At 35.2% G+C, this 18,358-nt stretch overlaps 1 protein-coding gene across 3 annotated transcripts in view; it reads left to right on the top strand.

Moving 5' to 3' along the window:
• Nucleotides 1-16,699, top strand: part of LOC137926837 (uncharacterized) — a 135,125-nt gene extending 118,426 nt beyond the window's left edge. For all 3 annotated transcript variants that reach the window (XM_068770552.1, XM_068770553.1, XM_068770555.1), the window contains 2 exons: nucleotides 14,112-14,827; nucleotides 16,279-16,699. In XM_068770552.1, the coding sequence (XP_068626653.1) occupies nucleotides 14,112-14,827; nucleotides 16,279-16,389 (827 nt within the window). In that variant the 3' untranslated portion in view covers nucleotides 16,390-16,699. The remainder of the gene's footprint in view (nucleotides 1-14,111; nucleotides 14,828-16,278) is intronic.
• The last annotated feature ends 1,659 nt before the right edge of the window (nucleotides 16,700-18,358 follow it).

The following is an 18,358-nucleotide window of genomic DNA, read 5'->3' as shown; positions in this document are numbered from 1 at the left end:
TTGTAATTTGATAAAAGAAAAACGTGGTAAAATTAATAGTGCATTTGATCAACGTATAGATAGTTAAAATCTACTTTAAATCACGTTAAAAAGAGAATTCAAAGTATTATATTAGTGAATCCGATTCTACGTAACTCCTGCTTAAATTTTTTCGGATACGTATGCTTCCTTTTGGTAAAAGCGACCTACCTGTCCTGAATAACAGATTAGGAAAATAAGGTTGTACAAAAATACATGCTACTGTAATTTTTTTGTCACTTATGAGAGTTTTCGTTCAAGCAGTCACTTAAGTCACTCTGGGTATATTTTAAAATTTAATTACTACACCTAATCGTTTGTTTTACTTGGCGATCGGCATGAACTTAAAAATCGAAGACTCGGTGTTTAGGGGTACTTCTTCTTTTTTTTTCAACTCACGGACACACACTATAAGGTATTGACCTCCCCCAAAGATCGTGACGATGACCGGTCCTGTGCTGCCGGCATCCATAGACTATCTGCGATCTTAACTGTATCTTCTGTCCACCTAATGGGAAGCCTGCTCATGCCGCGTCCACTGGCTCGTGGTCGCCACTCGAGAACCATTCGGCCCCAACGGCCATCGGTTGCACGAGTCATTTGCCCCGCCCCCTGCGTCTTCAAACGAGCAATTCTTCGAGCAAAGTCGATGATCTTGGTGTTTCCACCACTGCCAATTGCAAAACTTACCCTAAAATACTTTTCAGGTGATAGAGATGGATTAAGTATTAAGATGCTCATGGAATCGCCTCCTTTATTTGTTTGCGTGTGACGATCTCGTATAATCATGTATTTTGCCAAGTATACTCAAGGAATCATATTTTTAAATTCATTTTGATCGAGTTCATGGGTTATGTATTTATTATAAATATCATCGTCATCATTACGACATCAGGCATAGGCTGGTAGCGACCAGCATCCAGTGTCTTCTAACTACCTTGACAAGGTCATCATCTGTCCAATTTGTGGACAAACGTCGCGCTGCACTCGCTGGTCAGTGGTCTCAACTTCTGAAACTTAAGGATGGTGGAATGTTAATCTTATTGCTGCATAACTATGGGTAGGCGTTGTGGGAGTTCACCTGACCATGGAACTGTAACACATATACTGAAAGCACTTACACTAAATTGATATTTTTGCACACTGTTGCAGCTTATCTACGCTGTACAATTATGTCCCCCATGACTCACCGCAAAGTGCTTTCAAGATACGCGATGACACGATAAGATAAACATGTATGTACCAGCTAGAAAAAACTTGAACGCGGTTAGCTGGTTTGTTAGTTAATTCCATTAATAGTTATAAATTGATGATACAATAAAGAATGTCATTTGTATGAATGCCTGTCATTATTTACTTTTATCGTGTACTAGCTGTCCGACTTTGCACTACCACAAGTTATGTACCTGTCGCATTCCTTTATTAAAATATATTAATGTAACTTTTTCGACAGTGATTATTTTGTATATTGATTAAATGCTAAACTAATTATTGATTATCCAATGCAGTTGTAACATTGTATGCGCCAAATTTAAATCGAGCTGTCAAGTTTTTTTTCCTGTTTTGATTTTAAGGCCCTCTGCAAAATAAAAAAAGAAAAGGAAAGATACTCACAAAATAAGTTGTATGAAACGAGCAATCGTTCTCTAGTTACGGCGCGACCAAGAGAAATAGGATTATTCAATCATTTGTATAGAAAGATTTTATTGTTGTTATTTATTCATTTCATCTTCTACTTTAAATAGTTATAATGTTCTCTTGCGTGCGGAAAATAAAACTAAAAAAACTAAATCGGTACTAGCTGGTATCAAATTGAACTTCTCTGTGATGGCATCATTTAACTTGAAATATAGCTCTGACGATTCCAAAGGCGTTCTAGTATAAGAAGACGCCTCAAGAAACTTATTAAATTTTTTGCTAATTGTTTTTTAAAAAACGTGTTAATTACACTAGTTTGTTCTTTTTTTTCATTCTCAAGCTGTATTATCGCTTATAATTAAGTTTGTTTTAGTATTTTATGCTTAATATTGTTTGATGAACCTTTTAATTTCATCATCGTTGTCATTCATAGGACGTTCACCGCTGGGCATGGCCTCCCCTGTGCATTCCCAACAAGACCGGTTGAAAGCGACCTGCATTCAGCGTTTTATTTATTTATTCGATGATAATTCAAAAGATAATTCAAGGTTGTTCTAAAAGCGACCGCAGTTGAGAGAAGGGTATAATTGTTTGTTTTATTATCATACGTGCTCATTACAGACTTGACACGATATATTTCCGACATTAAACAGTAACATGTGAAGGTTTAGAGTACGTAAGTTTTAATTAAATTGTTTTTATTTATAAGAGCAGCACATTTTATTTCATTTATTATTAACCTAATTTCGTTAAATTACCGGTTCATATTTTCTGTGTTATAATGGACGTTTTTTTAACGTATACTCGATCTCCCTGCTTTAATTGGGGCAGGGTCGTTAAAATGCGGGTGTAGATATTTTTATTTTAGTCTTTGCTCTTGTTCCGAGCAATGAATTGCTGCACCACTTCTCTGCAGGACCTCAGAAATGCGGAAAGAAATTGTTTGTCACTCATGAATGAGGGAGCCGACACTTTTCTCTTCCACCTTATTGACGATCTCAACCTTGAGATCAAGGCGGTCTCCTCCAAACGCAGGACAGCCGGCGACAATGCGCACTACGGTCTGGTCTAAATGGGCGTTGTGGCTAATAAAATTACTCTATCATTACAGACATAGGCCCCTTGACTACGGCGTCTTTTTGTAGCGATGCAGTGGCGACTTTGTCGCGCTTCTGCCTCGATACAGTCGCGAACCGGTCGCTTGATGTATGCTTTTACTCACAAAACTGTTCACACGATGCTGTCGCGCGTCTGTCGCGATGGAAACGCGATACTGTCGAGATACAAAGGCGATACTTTCGAGATACAAAGGCGATACTGTCGCGATGCAAACGCGATTCAGCAAACCTTCGTTCTTTCAACGTTGCGCGTTTTAAATGCGGCTAACACGCGTTAGAGGCGTTAGAAGCGTTACTTATTGCTTCACTACAAAAAAACCGATGTGTTCCAAGAGCCTTATGTATATGTAAGCGTTATGAAGCAATGCAAAATAGCATGCAACAGAGTTATAACATTTATATATGTAATCAATTCGTTCTTAAATTTATTTTAATATGAATATGTTAATACATAATAACAAATCCAGAATTATTTATCTGTCATTTGAAGTAATTGCATAAAGGATTTTGTTTCGTTTTTATTAAAAAAAAAAAACGAAACGCAACTATAGAATATATCGGTCAATACGCGCAATCTACGCTATAAGAAATGATTCACGCCTCGCTAAATAATGCATGACGCGAGTGTTAAGAAGTCATATCGCAGACCATAAAGAATTCGCTGCAATATTAAACCCAGCCTTCGAGCCGCGTTACGGCGCGAACCTCAAAGGAGTTACGCTTTTATCATAATCATTTCTAGAACTTATATTATTTCGCGATAGATGAATATATTTTTGTAACGAGTTTTTTTCTACACAAGATGTTTGGTTATACATTGATGTAAAAGTTTTAAATTTATAGTTCATTTGCTGTCAATTAACATACGGTACATCAAAATCTCTCAAAATCTATAGTTTTAGAATAAATAAATAATGTAATTATAATATAGTAAGAATAAGCGTTTTCAAAATTCAAATAATTGTTGCAAATGTACCTGCAGACTTAGTTCTGCCAAAATTTCTGTCGCAATTCAATGTAAAAATTATGTTAATATATTTCTGAGTGCTCATTTTATACAGGTTTATTGGAACATGTATAAAAGATTTAAAGCTTTTTGATAACAAATAAGCCTTACGTTCACCTCTCTAAGTTTTTACACTTAAAAACCATCACCATTTATATTTACTATTGCCTAAAGAAGCAATAATACGAGCAGAGAACAAGGTGATTAATAGAGGACACAAAGGCACGTAGGAAACCTAGTGTACGATTTACGGATCAGGTCAGAACGATGATGGACGCATAAAAATGCAATGTAACGCCAGGCGACTCCTCAGAAGATTGGGTATCAACTCACAACCTCCTCTGAAAAGAAATAGTACTAATTTACAGTAGTTAACTGTAAAAGGCCGAATTAAAATAAATATTGGGAATTTCATGTTGAGGAGTCAATTATACCTACAGTAATATCTTGGTTAAATTATCCTTATTTTGTCGTCTTGTTTCGTGTTTGGTATTTAGTTATAAACACAGCAGACGTCTTGTTGCGGATTGATCCGCAAACTAAGCAAGAGATAACATGTACTTCTTAAACATCTGTTTTGCTAGTGATCTGTCTGGAAGATTGTGTTAACATCGGACGTTCTTTTCGAGAAAAACAACTGGACAATACAAGGGATGTGGGACGGTGGTAGAAGCAGTTCTGAGCCAGGTTCCGGGAGGATCGCTTCTCACCTTAGACTCACAGAGTCTTTAATGGAATCAGGCGTTACCTTGCGGAGGTCCATCCTAAGTACGAAAAGGACCAATATTTAGCCACTTCCGCTCATGCCCCGTGGAGGGGTGAAACATGTGTTGAGTAATTTGGCGGTGGCGGTTGTCTGATTCGCATTGTTTGCCGCATACGCATTTATCAGAGGGCTGGCGGGCGATGCATATTGTTGCACGACTACCACTGCATGTGCGGAAGAGGCTAAATATTGGTCCTTTTCTTACTCACAGAGTCATCGTACAGTTTTTCCTGTCTTGCAACGTATTAGACATTGTATGTTATGCTAATTCCAATTTAAGATAATAAATTTTTTTGTTTATATATTGTATGCGTATGTGTGTGTGTATGTACATGTATATATGTGTATGTGCGTGTGTGTATGTGACGTGTATATTTTTATCTTGTAAGACACATCCTATATACGCTTTAAAGTTTGAGTAACTGTCTTCTACGTATGATTATGATCCTTTTGCACGTCCTCGCTATCTAAATGATGCTAAAGGCACAAACTTGTAATGATCCCTAGTTGTATAAGTCGCCTTTTATAGTGTAACTAGTATTTAAGTTTCCTCAACGAGTAAAAATAAAAAAATATATAATTAAAATAATCACTAAAATATTATTATATTTTAAACTAATTATACATCTAAAACAAATAAATGTATTCCAGACTTAATTATACCTCGTTATTAAAATATTGATACTACCTTGAATTTTCCACCCACACGAGCATAGCGCGATCTACTTCAATTTGCATCGATTAGTTTCGTTTTCGTTTGAGATTTCTGCATCAATTCTTTTCTATAATTCTGTCAAACTGTGATATGGAATACGTTTCAATTGCTATATTTCAGATTTAGTTAGTGAAAGCTTTCGTGTAGTGCCTACTAAAAGTGCGAAGCGGAACGTTTCCTTTTTCTATGCTTATGAAGGCGTACTTATGTTTGGCCTTGCATTTAGATCTATCTAATCTACCCCTAATTTCCCTGTAAAAAGAGCTTTTATACTAAAAACACTTTTCACTATGTTTAATAAAATGATAAACTTTCGTATTCAACATCGAACAACCGCAAATTTGACGGTGACGGGCGTGGAGTTGTTGTAGCACCTCCCTAACATTCCTGACCTTTCACCTTACGACTTTTATTTATTCCCTAAAATAAATACGTTTGCAAATTGCCCGAGAAATAGTAGCTGCGATAGGAAACACCGTGGAAAATACCTACATAGAGGCGATACGTTTATTGCTTCTAATGTAAAGTTTAAGTGTAGTTTGAAGGATACAACAATGAATATGTTGTCAAGAGGGCTGTTTAGAATTTAATAAATCATTTAAAAAGTCGATACCTTGTTTAATTTTTGATATTCCAAAAACTTTATCTCATCTCTCATACTACGCAATGTCTGAATATCATTTTAATTTATTCAGTTACAGTTGTAAAAATCACTATAATAGCACTAATTTAGAATAAGTTTCACAAACAATATACGGAATAAAAAAGTGCATTGGGCATAAACACATATTAAAAATAAGTTAAAGGATAGACAAATCTAATATTTAACTTATGTACTAGGGATTAAGTCTGAATTCAATTAAATTCAAATAGTAGATTTAATAAAATAGACTATTTTGATCATTGTAACAAAAGCTATCTAAAATATCAACGGATATGTTAGTATTACTAATGCATCAGTTTGCTAATTTGTACTTTCCCGGAATTGCTAAACATGGATCTTCTATTGTCTGTAGATATATTAAACTTTTAAACAGCGGCGATTTATTTATTAAAGTTGTTATAACAAAACATAAATATAAAACAATAAAGATCGTTTAATCTAATACATCGTTAATAAATTTACCCTTGAGCTCCTGCCCTGCAGTGCGGACGCTACGGGCCGGCTGTGAAAGGCTTCATAACCCGCTTAACTATACTACGGCTTCGGTTTAAAAGGGGTGGCCATGAATACTAAAATATACACGTAAGAGAAGTACATAAGACTAATCCCAGTGACGGAGTAAACTGGATCTTTTATTATATAGCGATATGTCTCTTTGCGTGTAGCACACAAATCTAACTTGTTCATTTATTATCAAATTAAACTGTCTTATGAGGGAATAGAAACTTGCTATCGCTAATATAATTCTTCACGGACTAAATAGCAGTTCAGATAAAGTTGTTTCTGCTACTTTACAACGTGTGCGGCCAAACGCGATTTCAATCTCGCCAACAAGCGGCCCCGCACACACGGCGTTCCCATTACACAAAGTGCCGTGAAAAGGTCAATCCGCCATTCAAACTACGCAAACAATAGCGTTGCAACCCGAATATTAACAGGTACACTTGCGTGCAACTAGAGGTTTACAATTTGCCGCTGATGTTATTAAGCCAAAACTACCTCGCAAATTAGCCAGTGAAAAGTAAGCAATCATTATCTCTATATTAAGAGTGCATGGCAATCGCGTTTGTGACAATACAAGACATTGATAAGTTCGTAATTTTTTTTGTTCCTATTCATTTGCTGCAGAGAGGATAAGGGTCCATGCACAGCATTTTATTCCATTAATCTGGTGTTCATTGGTCTGTAAATTCATTTTATTGTAGGCCTACGTATCGTAATATGAAAATCTAAAAATGTAATGTTATTTATTACTGACTAAGCGGTCCAAATGACATCTAATTGTACTAAGTGATCATTGTAATATATATTTTTATATTAATATAAGTATTAGCTTCTTTTTATTAATCGTGAGCCTTTGGTAGAGCAGTAGTCACTGTATAGAATTTTACGCGGCCTTTTTATTTAGACGTCATTTCTTTCTAACTCAAGAATTTTGCATGCACAGATTTAGAAGTGATTGCTTGAGCTCTTTCTCTTAATCGGTCTATCTAAAAGTTGATTCTTAGTCTTCTTTTTCTTCCATTCAATCCTACCTAGTCAAACCTCTACAGCGCCATCTTTACTTTACCTTGGGTAATTCTCATGAAATCTCGAAAAAATGTAAATTAAATTATTCAGAATTATTTTAGTTAATATCTATTAAATTTATCTTAAATTTGTACTATATGTGTTAGTAACTTTAGGGAATATAGTGGTCCCCAGAATAAACGAGTTTTAAATGAAGTAAATCAATATTGATAAACTTTAAAAGTGAGGGAATGATGACTGTGGTGAGGAAATGATGTTTATGTTAGTTTATTATGAAAAATTTAATTATTTATTTTTTGAACACATGTATAACTTTAGTAGGTAATATATATATGAAAATTCTGGAGTTATCTAATAACACAGCTCTGAAAGTGACTCAAATTGCTTACAGCAAAACTTGCTTTCATTTTTATATTAATTGCATTTTCTTTGCAACATGAAACTTAATTAATAATGACTAAAAATATTCAACTCATTTAGAAATTTTCAAAATCTCTTATATAAATCCTAAAATATTGTTTAAAACCATTAATATCAACATTTAGTCTTAAAGTAAACAATATTATATCACACAAGTTAGAATATAATAATATAATAGTCTTTTCCGAATCAGTCTACAATAGAATACCTTGCAGTCAAGTCTTAACTTTTACAATTTAAGCTGATTTATTTCCTTTACGGAAAAATATCCTTTTCTGATAAATTTTGGAGGTTCAATTTTCTGCACAACATCAGTCCAGGGATACAATGCTTCATCCTTGGGTGTAGGCCATCTCCAGGATTTAATTACTCTTTCCATACAATCTACCACAGCGGCATCATCAGAAACTGAAGTTATTTTTCCGGGATAAATTGCGTCGTTCCACTTGATGAGAACGAAATCGCCTATATCATAAGATTCATCAATTTGGGAATCATTATCATTGAAAAAATTATTCGCAGATTGTCTACCACAAGACCGCGTTTGTACTTTTCCAAGTCTTTTTTCAACATGAGGAGTTTTCGAAGATAAGTAGTATCCCAGGTGAAAATGGCTACATTCTCCAATACATTGACAGCAAGAAAGGCTTCTAAACTCTAATATATCACTAGCGAACACAAATTGGCGAATTTTTTGCGTTCCACGGAAAGGCGTAATAGTGACACCTTGAACGTTTTTCAAAAGTGCTGATACTTTAGCTTCAGGAGAGGATAAAACCTTTTTATTTCGCCTTTGAGATCTCTTCTTGTACTTCTCTTTTTGTCGAATTTGCTCTTTTAATTCTTTTTGTAATTTAGCAATTTTTGCATATTGTATTGCTCTACGTTTTCTTAATTGCTTCCTTCTCAAAACAGCTATCATACTTTCACGCTTATTATTATTTTAAAGAACAGGGTCTGCTGCAAGTCTAGAACTTGAAGGTGATACTTTATTGAGGAGACTTGTCAGATTCTTACGGACTTGTGCCTTTCGGTGTCTGTACGATTGACTGTTTTTTTTCCAATTTTTTCTCTTTAATCTTCTTTCTCTGGAACTCATGGCAGTTACAGATTTTATTTGGCCCTTCTGTTTTTTTTTAAGATATGAAATTCGTTCTTTCTCGCGAAGTTTTGCTAACACTTCAGGATTAGATTTCATTTTTTCTCTACGTTTTCGATCATATTCTTTTTTTTTCAATTTTGCTTCTGCATCAGACAGTTTCTTTCCTCGTGCCATTTTTTAGCTCTAAAACAAAACAGAATAGTAAATTTAAGGTTGACATAAGCAAGTTCATTAAAAAACTAAGTTAAAATAGTCTAGACGTCATTACCTCATTAGTTGTCATTCCCTCATTTTGAAATGAAATGAGGGAATGACAAAATAAAACATAACCTCAAAAATCTCCAAATGTAGTAAACTGCTGTATGTAAATTTTTCGGTGATTTTACTGCTTCTAAAAACATACTTTATTTTTAAATTTATATTCGAATATAGTAATTACCTCTTTGTTTTCTTCTCAGTGATGGAATGACTGTCTGAAATGTAATCTTTGAAAAATTGTAATTTAATCTTCTTCCAACAAGTACTCCGACAATTTTAATACAACTTCGCCATTCTGAGCAATTGTTAGTGTCACCAACTATCAAAAATTAATAGAAGTTCCAATAAAAAATCTCAAGTACGCTAACTTATCGACTGTCGGTAATGGTGTGAGGGAATGACTATTTTTTAAGGGACACATGTCAAATCAACATTTCCTCATTTATTTACGATCTATAATCCTAAATTCGAAGAATTTTTAAAATTTTGATGTATTTTTAATAAAATAGTCACACGCGCAAACATAAATTTTAAGCAATTTCTAGTTAAAAAATTATAACATGTTTTATTTTAAAGTTTGGGACATAGTGAGGGAATGATTTTAAGGGTATTATATATTTATTATTCCTTACAGATATACATAAAGTTTTAAGGTTATTACCAAAATTATTAGCCTAAGTGATGTTCTTTAAAAAAAAAAAAAAAATACCACCATGAATAGTTTCGAACTGTGTAAAAACTAAAAGGACAAGAATTTCGAGATTCCATGAGAATTACCCTTATACAGGATCAAGTCTGACGTCATAACGAGAATTTTACTATTTTCCTTTGGACGCCATTTGTTGAAATTAACCATAACATTGCTGGTGTGTCTATAATTTGAAAATCATAATTACCCGCGTGGCACAGGATTTGTGCTAGACACTTGCAAATAAATGATTCATCAGATCTAAGATCCCGAAGAAACCCAGCACGTTGTCCGCAACAGTACAAACTCGATTATATCACTTACGCTTGACGATTATATAATCTGTTCTATACGCAATTTTCCCAGCCGTTTCGATAACGAACCGCATTGTATGAGATCTGCGATTTATATGGAGGAAATAGATTTTTGCGTATTCAGTTTTCGTGTCTCTCTTTTGAAGTGCCTCTCCAACTAGTGGAGGTTGGCTATCAGCTTCCTGCTCTCTTCCTTATTTTTGGTTCTGCGTAATAGCTCAGCAGCGCTGGCGATTCCGGAACACTCTCTAATGTTACGAATCCACGACTTCTTTCTCCTACCAACCTTCCTTTTACCAGCGACCTTTCCCATCATGATAAGTTGAAGGAGATTGTATCGTTGGTGTCGAAGAATGTGTCCCAAGTAAGCGATTTTCCTTCGTTTTCTAGTAATGAACAAATATTGTTTGCCCTTGCAAATTAATTTATTACAACTATGACAACTTTTTATAGTTTCTAAATTCGAAAGCTTCCTCAAGAACATGGGCAGTGGCAGATTTGAATTTAAAGACTACTAAGCTGTGAGATCGCTTAGACATAGGCTGTGAGCAAAGATCATGGAAAAGCGATTTTAACTTCTGCTGTCACTCGAATTGCTTTTAACAATCCCATATGTGGGATCCGGGTGTGGCGAAGTCTCGATCGGTTGCAGATGTATATTCACCGTGTATAAGTATTGAAAATGTTATACCCATTAAAAAAATCTATATTTATATGGAAAAAAAAATTATAATATTACGTTAGAAATTAGTATATTTTATTTCACTGTAAGATATTTTTAAATTATTGAACTATAACTTATGTTAAATTATAGGTAAACAGAGGATCTTGATAATTATGTGTTTAAATTTACTCTTAATATACCAAAACATATAAAAATTAATTATAGTCAATATCACGCGATATGACTGCTAAACGTACTGAATCCTCGTACGTGGATATGAAATAATCGATTCTGTTTATTACGATTGTTGTCGAGATGTCGGTGTACGAATGCGCGTGTCTAGGTGCGATCGCATTGTACAAATTTAATTGCTTACACAAAGTCTACAATTGGAAAAGTGACGATTGAAAAATGTTCACAAATTCCATGCACTAGCGGGTACCTAAGCGTAGTTTCACACGGGGCAGCTCTATCCAGCGTACGTGCAATTGATTTATAGTCTTGACAGGGAAAGATCTAGAACAGTCTAGACATCCACCTTGTATCACAGTAACACGAAAACAGTATTGCTGATTTCTCTGGGCTCTATTTGGTGGACAATGAATTCATAAGCAGACAGGAGAATATTAAACCATGTTTAGAAAAAAAAACAGAGTCTAAAAGGTTATATAGTTGAAACTAGCTTATATACAGGGTGGCCCATAAGTCCTTTGAAAAGTAAAATTTGAATAAAACGAACAGGGCGCGCGTGAGCGGTGCAGGGGAAGCGATGGGAGTAACTTCGGTTTCTGGGAATTTAGTCGCGGTGGAGCATTTTACCGGAGCAGACCGTGCGTTTTGTGTGCGCGAGTTTTATAAAAACGACAATTCGGCAACCGTTGCGCAGCGTAAATTTCGAAAACACAAAGTTTTACACAACTTTGACGACACTCCAACTCATCAAACGATTAAGAACTGGGTTGCTAAGTTCGAGGAGACCGGTTCGAAGTTAGATAAACCGCGGTTGGGTCGCCCAAGGACGTCACGTACGGAACAAAACATAGACACAGCGACACAGTCTATTCGCGAAAATCCGACACAGTCAACTCGTAAGCGCGCCAGAGCATTAAACGTATTAACGCCAGAACATTGTTACAACGGATTTTGAAGAAAGATTTACATATGCACCCTTACAAAATTCAGTTGGTTCAAGAATTAAAGGAAACTGACGGTATTCAAAGACAAAATTATGCGAATGAAATGTTGAATCGGTTTACTTCCTTCAATAACATAATGTTCTCTGACGAGGCTCATTTCCATCTTAACGGGCATGTTAGTAAACAAAATTGCCGCTATTGGAGCCCCATCAATCCAAAACTTAAGCATCAGAAGCCCTTACATAGTCCGAAAGTGACTGTTTGGGCTGCTATGTCAGCCCATGGTATCCTAGGGCCTTACTTCTTTGAGGATGGCATAGGGCGCGCACTTACTGTTACGTCGGAGCGATATGTGGCTATGATCGAAGAGTTTTTCATACCAGAATTGCAAAACTTTTCAGGCTTTAATGCCAGGACGTGGTTTCAACAGGATGGGGCCACTTCTCACACCTCTAACACTGCTATGCCCGTTATCCGTCAACTTTTTCCTGGCAAAGTGATCTCTAAGAGAGGAGACATTTCCTGGCCTTCACGTAGTCCAGATCTGACCCCGATGGATTTTTTTTGTGGGGCTACCTTAAGGCTAAAGTATACGATACAAACCCGCGGTCAATTGAGGCCCTAAAAGAAAACATCCGCAGAGAAATGACAAGCATTTCAGCAGTGACTTGCCGCGCAGTCATCGACAATTTTAGACGTCGTTTGCAAGAGTGCCGTGATCGCAACGGATTACATTTAGAAGATGTTATTTTCAAAAAATAATTCCCGTTTTTTAAGCTTTTTTTGTAAATAAAAATTTAATTCATAATGTAATTAGTTTTATTTTAATAAATTTTTTTCATATCAAAGGACTTATGGGCCACCCTGTAGTTGAAGCTGGACTTTAGTATTTAAGGTTTAAAACATCTATTTTAACTTGTGGGATGTGTATCAACGGGGGTATTTATTTAAATTCCAATTTAAGAGCGACGAGAAGCGCCGAAAAACACAATTGAATTTGTCTTGGGTTCTTATGAGAACGCCCTAAGAACCAAACGTTGTATTTAAGTTGTGATTTTCTTAAACAACTACTTGCTGTTATCGGCTACACCGAGCTACTCTTACAGCTCAATTCGTACTATATATACGAACTGTCCTCTTATGATATTTTTCTCTTGACGCACACAAACCATTGTTTTGTTTTTCGTAAATGTCTCCTCATATTTCAATTTATGATTAAAATTATTTTTTTTAATTACAAAGATGGTAATTTTCGTCTGGTGTTCAGATAGAAAATATTTAAATATATTTTATTATTTCATCGTGTGTTTACTTAAAGCCGACTATGGATACGTCGGTATAGAGCGACAGCGAGCTTACAGCGTGGGTCTGGCGGATTATCTTTTTATTTATTCAGTTTTCACAGAGCGGTTGAATATCTTTAACTTTCAGCTGCGTTTTATTACACTCGGAGTGATAAAACGGACGATTTCCTTTTGTACAATTTAAATAAATTATAATGTTTATGTCCAAATTAACATTAATTAACTTTTTATACGCCCAAGAGTTTACTACGATTTAAAAAAAACTTGAGGAAAATTCTTCAAATAAAACATAATGGAATGTTTCGTCAAATTAAGCCCAAAGAAAGCATTAAAACTAAGAATTCCTACAATGAAATCACAAACGGATATTGCGAATGAACATCGTTCGTTCCTGAATCTGATGGAAAATTAGCTACTTCACAAACGCGAAATTGTTGTAGACTTGAGCTTTTGCGGACCCCCTGGCGTAAAACATGCAGACGTAGTAAAATAGAATATAATAAATTATTACTCACTTTATTCATTCAATAACTGTATGTCACACTTTGAATTATACATAATAAGTAAATAGTATAAATCGAGACATGAATGACAGGAGTACACCATTTGATAGTATTTAGAAGTTTCCTAGTTCAAAAAAAGCCAAGTAAAACTCAGTTTTTATTTCTTATCTCTCCTTTCTTTATTTGGCTATGCAACCATTTATTCAACGAATAGATACAAATTGTTTTATAATAGTAATACAACGTGTAATTCCTTAATGTTTTCAGCAAGCAACCGAGGTTCCAGGGCCGCGCCTCAGTCCGAAGAGTTGAAAGTGACGACCGACGCGGAAGCTCAACCGCAGCGGCACTCAGACCGGCAGGCTCGGGCCATGTACTTCACCAAATCCTCGCAGCTAGCACCCACCAGGCCCACCTCCAACGTGACCGAGCGCAACCCAACCAACTCCACCGAAACCACACCCACGAACTCTACACTTAACACCACCATTGAAGTGTCAACTGTCAAATGGACTCCGGTCAATTCCACCAGGGTCAATAACACGGCCATCATTGTGCCGAATGCAACTTCTAACGCAACGGAATTGTCGCCCTATACCAATCTGACGGATCCTCAGAACACAACATACACGACAAGGAGAAGAAATCTCACGCGACCGGATTTCATCAGGGAAGACACCAGCGTCGAAGGCATCTCAGAAAGCAGAATAGTGACGGAGAAACCTCTGTCCCTGGAGACAACGTTACTACAAACCAAAATCCCACCGATCATAGAATCGTCCAGGCAAGTGATTGACCACGCGAACAGGATGGACACGGGGGTCATCGCTGGGATATCGTTCGCGGCGCTGGTGCTGGCCGCGTTGGCTGGCAGCACCGCCTTTGTGCTTTACCGCCGGCGGTACCTCAACAAACCGCAGACCTTGAATGACAAGTGCTCGAACCCAGACTCGAGCGGCTACCTCGACGATAGCACTATAAGAGTGAGTAATATCATTCTTCTTTTTAATAAATAACTCTAACAATGGTTGTAATAATATATTTACACTTAAAAAGTACCTATATAATATAACTTAAAACTAACGCAAGTGATAATAGTTGGTTTATAACAGTGTACTATATTGCTACTGAAAACGCTGTACCGCGCCTTGGGAAACCGCGTGAGAGAATGACTAACCTAGCAGCTAATACACCCCCGTCCTGCTGCGCGGCATACCTAAGGCGCGTTACTGATCACACTCTTATATCACAATCTTATATACCATATGTTCACACAAATAATGCTACAGGCCAACACATTTAAAATGTCATTTTGTTGTTGCATAAACTTTAGGAAATGACCAAGATCTAAAGGAGTTTTCTTTAAAAGCAACAAAATGGATGTTTATGTATAAATCTATATTTTTGAACTAGTAGTATATGGCCCTAGAGTGGCTAGAATTATATAACACCTAAACATGACGCAGCAAAATGTTTTCGCGAGTCACGTTTGCCCAATAAACTGTTTTAATGGCTTTCATAATCGCACTTCGAGAGCATCTCGTTTTTATTTACCATTACGTCGACAGATCAGGTTTTGTAGAAAATGTTGCTTTCATATGAGTTTTTTCGACAATATGTTATGTTGTACTATGATAACGTCCCAAACTTCTAAGGCACCTATGGAAGAACTTTTAAGATCACCACTCTCTTAAGAATTTACCGGTAACTTCCTTACCTAAGGGCCTTATTGGCGAGTTAGGTTTGCTAAGACTTTAATTTGTAACCAAAAATTATGTACAATACCCGGCGATAAATATTGCGCATCGACCTTTAGAAAGAGACAATCAGCTAATTTCGGCTTCGTAGAGTACTATCTGTGTCCCACACTACCTATGTGACGTATTGTCAGTCGTATATCGTTCGACAGCGATAATGATCTACTAAGCCGAAATTAGCCGATTCTCTTTCTAAAGGTCGATGTGCAATATTTATTGCCTGTTACTGTATAGTATATATTATTTATAGGTGTAAGCTTTAATGGGGTGAATGTATAGCTCATTTGCTTTCAAATAATGTACGGTACACCCATCCAAAAATTAGAGATTTCAGAAATAATAAATGAAGTGTTTATAATTTACTAAGAAAACGTTTCTGAATTTTGGATTATTGTATTATAATTAAATATCGTTTTCTATGTATCTCTGCAGGGTTTTACTGCTAAACCTTATTGGCCTGTCGTATTCCGATAGAATTTAAGTTTAAGTACTTTTTTTGGTGTCTGTGAAAAGTATATGGGTTACGCTTATACCCAGCTGTGGACGACATATAACCTTATTTCAGATGTTGATTTTGTGAAAGGGAACTATGGAATTTTTCTATTGCGAATGGTGTAGTAGTTTATAAATAGTTGGAAAACCCATGATTTGATCTGATTTTTGTTTCTCCATTCCAGGACAACTCCGAGGAGATGTACAGTTTGGACAACGACTCGTTTCTCAACTCGCTAGAGGCGATGACCATCCAGAACTACTGGACGGACACCGTGAAGCACACCAAGCTCTAGTGTAGACGAGTCCACACTAATCTGACTCATGTTGTGATACACCAACTGCATGTCATAAACCAATTTTTGGGCAACACAATGTCTGACATACATCTGATATTTTTAACAATTCAGAATAATTCTTATGTTATAGTATGAATTACAAGAATTTGAGGAACAACTTCATACTATATATCACCTAGTAGGTTTACATATTCAATGACTGTCTATATTTCTAGTAAAGATAGCTAGAACAAAGATTTATGAAAATCTTTATCGCTATCTACAAATGTTTTAAATTTTTAATACTTACTTTTTTTTCATTTTTATCTGGCTTACACCGCTGTCCAGTAAAATTTGCAGAATCTCCTGACCAAAAGCAACAGGATGCGGAGGGTGCTAAGATTTAAATAACCTTTGTTAAGATAGCCAAATTCGAAGACTCCCTGGGTTGCCTCGGCTTAGACTGCTCCATATTACATTTTCATTGGATTAGCTTTTTGGTCCAAAAGTAGATATTTTTCATATCAATACATCAAATAAATCCAGAAAGTATATCTTTCCATGCTCTAACATAATATACTTGTATGATACAATTGTGTAAAGTGTAATGGAAAGTCAATAGATGGGGGATGTCATTCTAAATTAGTTATTGTCTGTACCTTCTCATACAAGTTTATCTGACATACAACATAAAGGATGTACGTTTAGATAAACATTTACGTTAATATTAAATATTAATCATATTATGGAAATAGAATAATTCAATCCTTCAAGTAAAAGTTTCATATTATCTGTAGAAATTCGGTGTGCATGTTGCCATCATGAATTTGTTGTTGCCCAATGAGAATATGAGTACAAAAGTCGGTGACACACGAGTGAGTCAAACATTTAGTTAATAACGCGTTTAAAAATAAAAAGAAATATATGCCTTATTCTCAAAACAATTATATACATATATATGTATGTATGTATATATATAAATATTGTAATTTCCAATAACTCTATTTCACATGTTTTCGTTTTTAAATTATTTCTTTTTATCTTTAAGCGCTCGAGATTGACGTTAGCTATTATACGAAAGTAATTCTAGTGACTTAGTTTAAAAAACAATAATTTAATTTTAACAATCGATGTGGACTCTTAGATTTATAGTGATTAATAATTTATAATAGAATTGTACGGTTTGTATATAGGTACTTAACATTCGTTGTGATATTTGTTTGTTGTATATTTCGCCTAGTTTATTTTTTAGTATATTCTTGCTTTCTGTGTGACAATGTATACGTTCAAAAGGAACGTAGTAACATAGTTATAATTCATCATCAAATCAAATAACTTCACCGCAATCAGTTGATTAAACCCAGCTAGAATACATATATGTATTCTAAAGAATAATATAATTAAAATTATTACAGTTCTGTGTATGACCAGGTAAATAATAAAGTTAAAATCTAATAATCAGAATTTTGAAAATGCTTTGCCATTATTTATTTATTTCTGAAACCATAGCTTTTTGCATATATACCATATATCAATTGACAGCAAATGACTTATACATTGACCCCTTTAAAGTTTTTGACACCTATAACCAATCATTCTGTATTTACAATATAATCTTACAAAAATATCAGAAGGACGAACATTATTTTAGCTTTAGTTATAAATAAATTATATTATATCTTTGTTTTAGAAGCTTCTCAAGTAAATTTACAATTTTCGGGTTACTGTTACGTTCATCGGTTGTCGTTTCTTACATTCTTTGTAGTTTGAAGCAAGAATTTGATCTCAATTCATCATTTTAATATAGTTTTAGAGATAGTGATTAAATGTATTTGTTAGTTAGCTTTAATTGCACTTAGCATTTATTTATTTTGTTTTAATTATTTTCATGATAATATTACATTGCCATTTTAACATCCGTCCCATGTTAATTTTATCACGTGTTGTGCTGTTTTCGTTATCACGTATGCTTATTTTTATTAAATAT

The sequence above is a fragment of the Battus philenor genome, unplaced genomic scaffold, assembly GCF_028537555.1.
Source record: "Battus philenor isolate CCGP_79_NKW_IND1 unplaced genomic scaffold, ilBatPhil1.0.hap1 SCAF_3, whole genome shotgun sequence".
Taxonomy (NCBI): domain Eukaryota; kingdom Metazoa; phylum Arthropoda; class Insecta; order Lepidoptera; family Papilionidae; genus Battus; species Battus philenor.
Note: the sequence above shows the minus strand (reverse complement) of the source record. Positions and strands in the feature narration are given on the sequence as shown.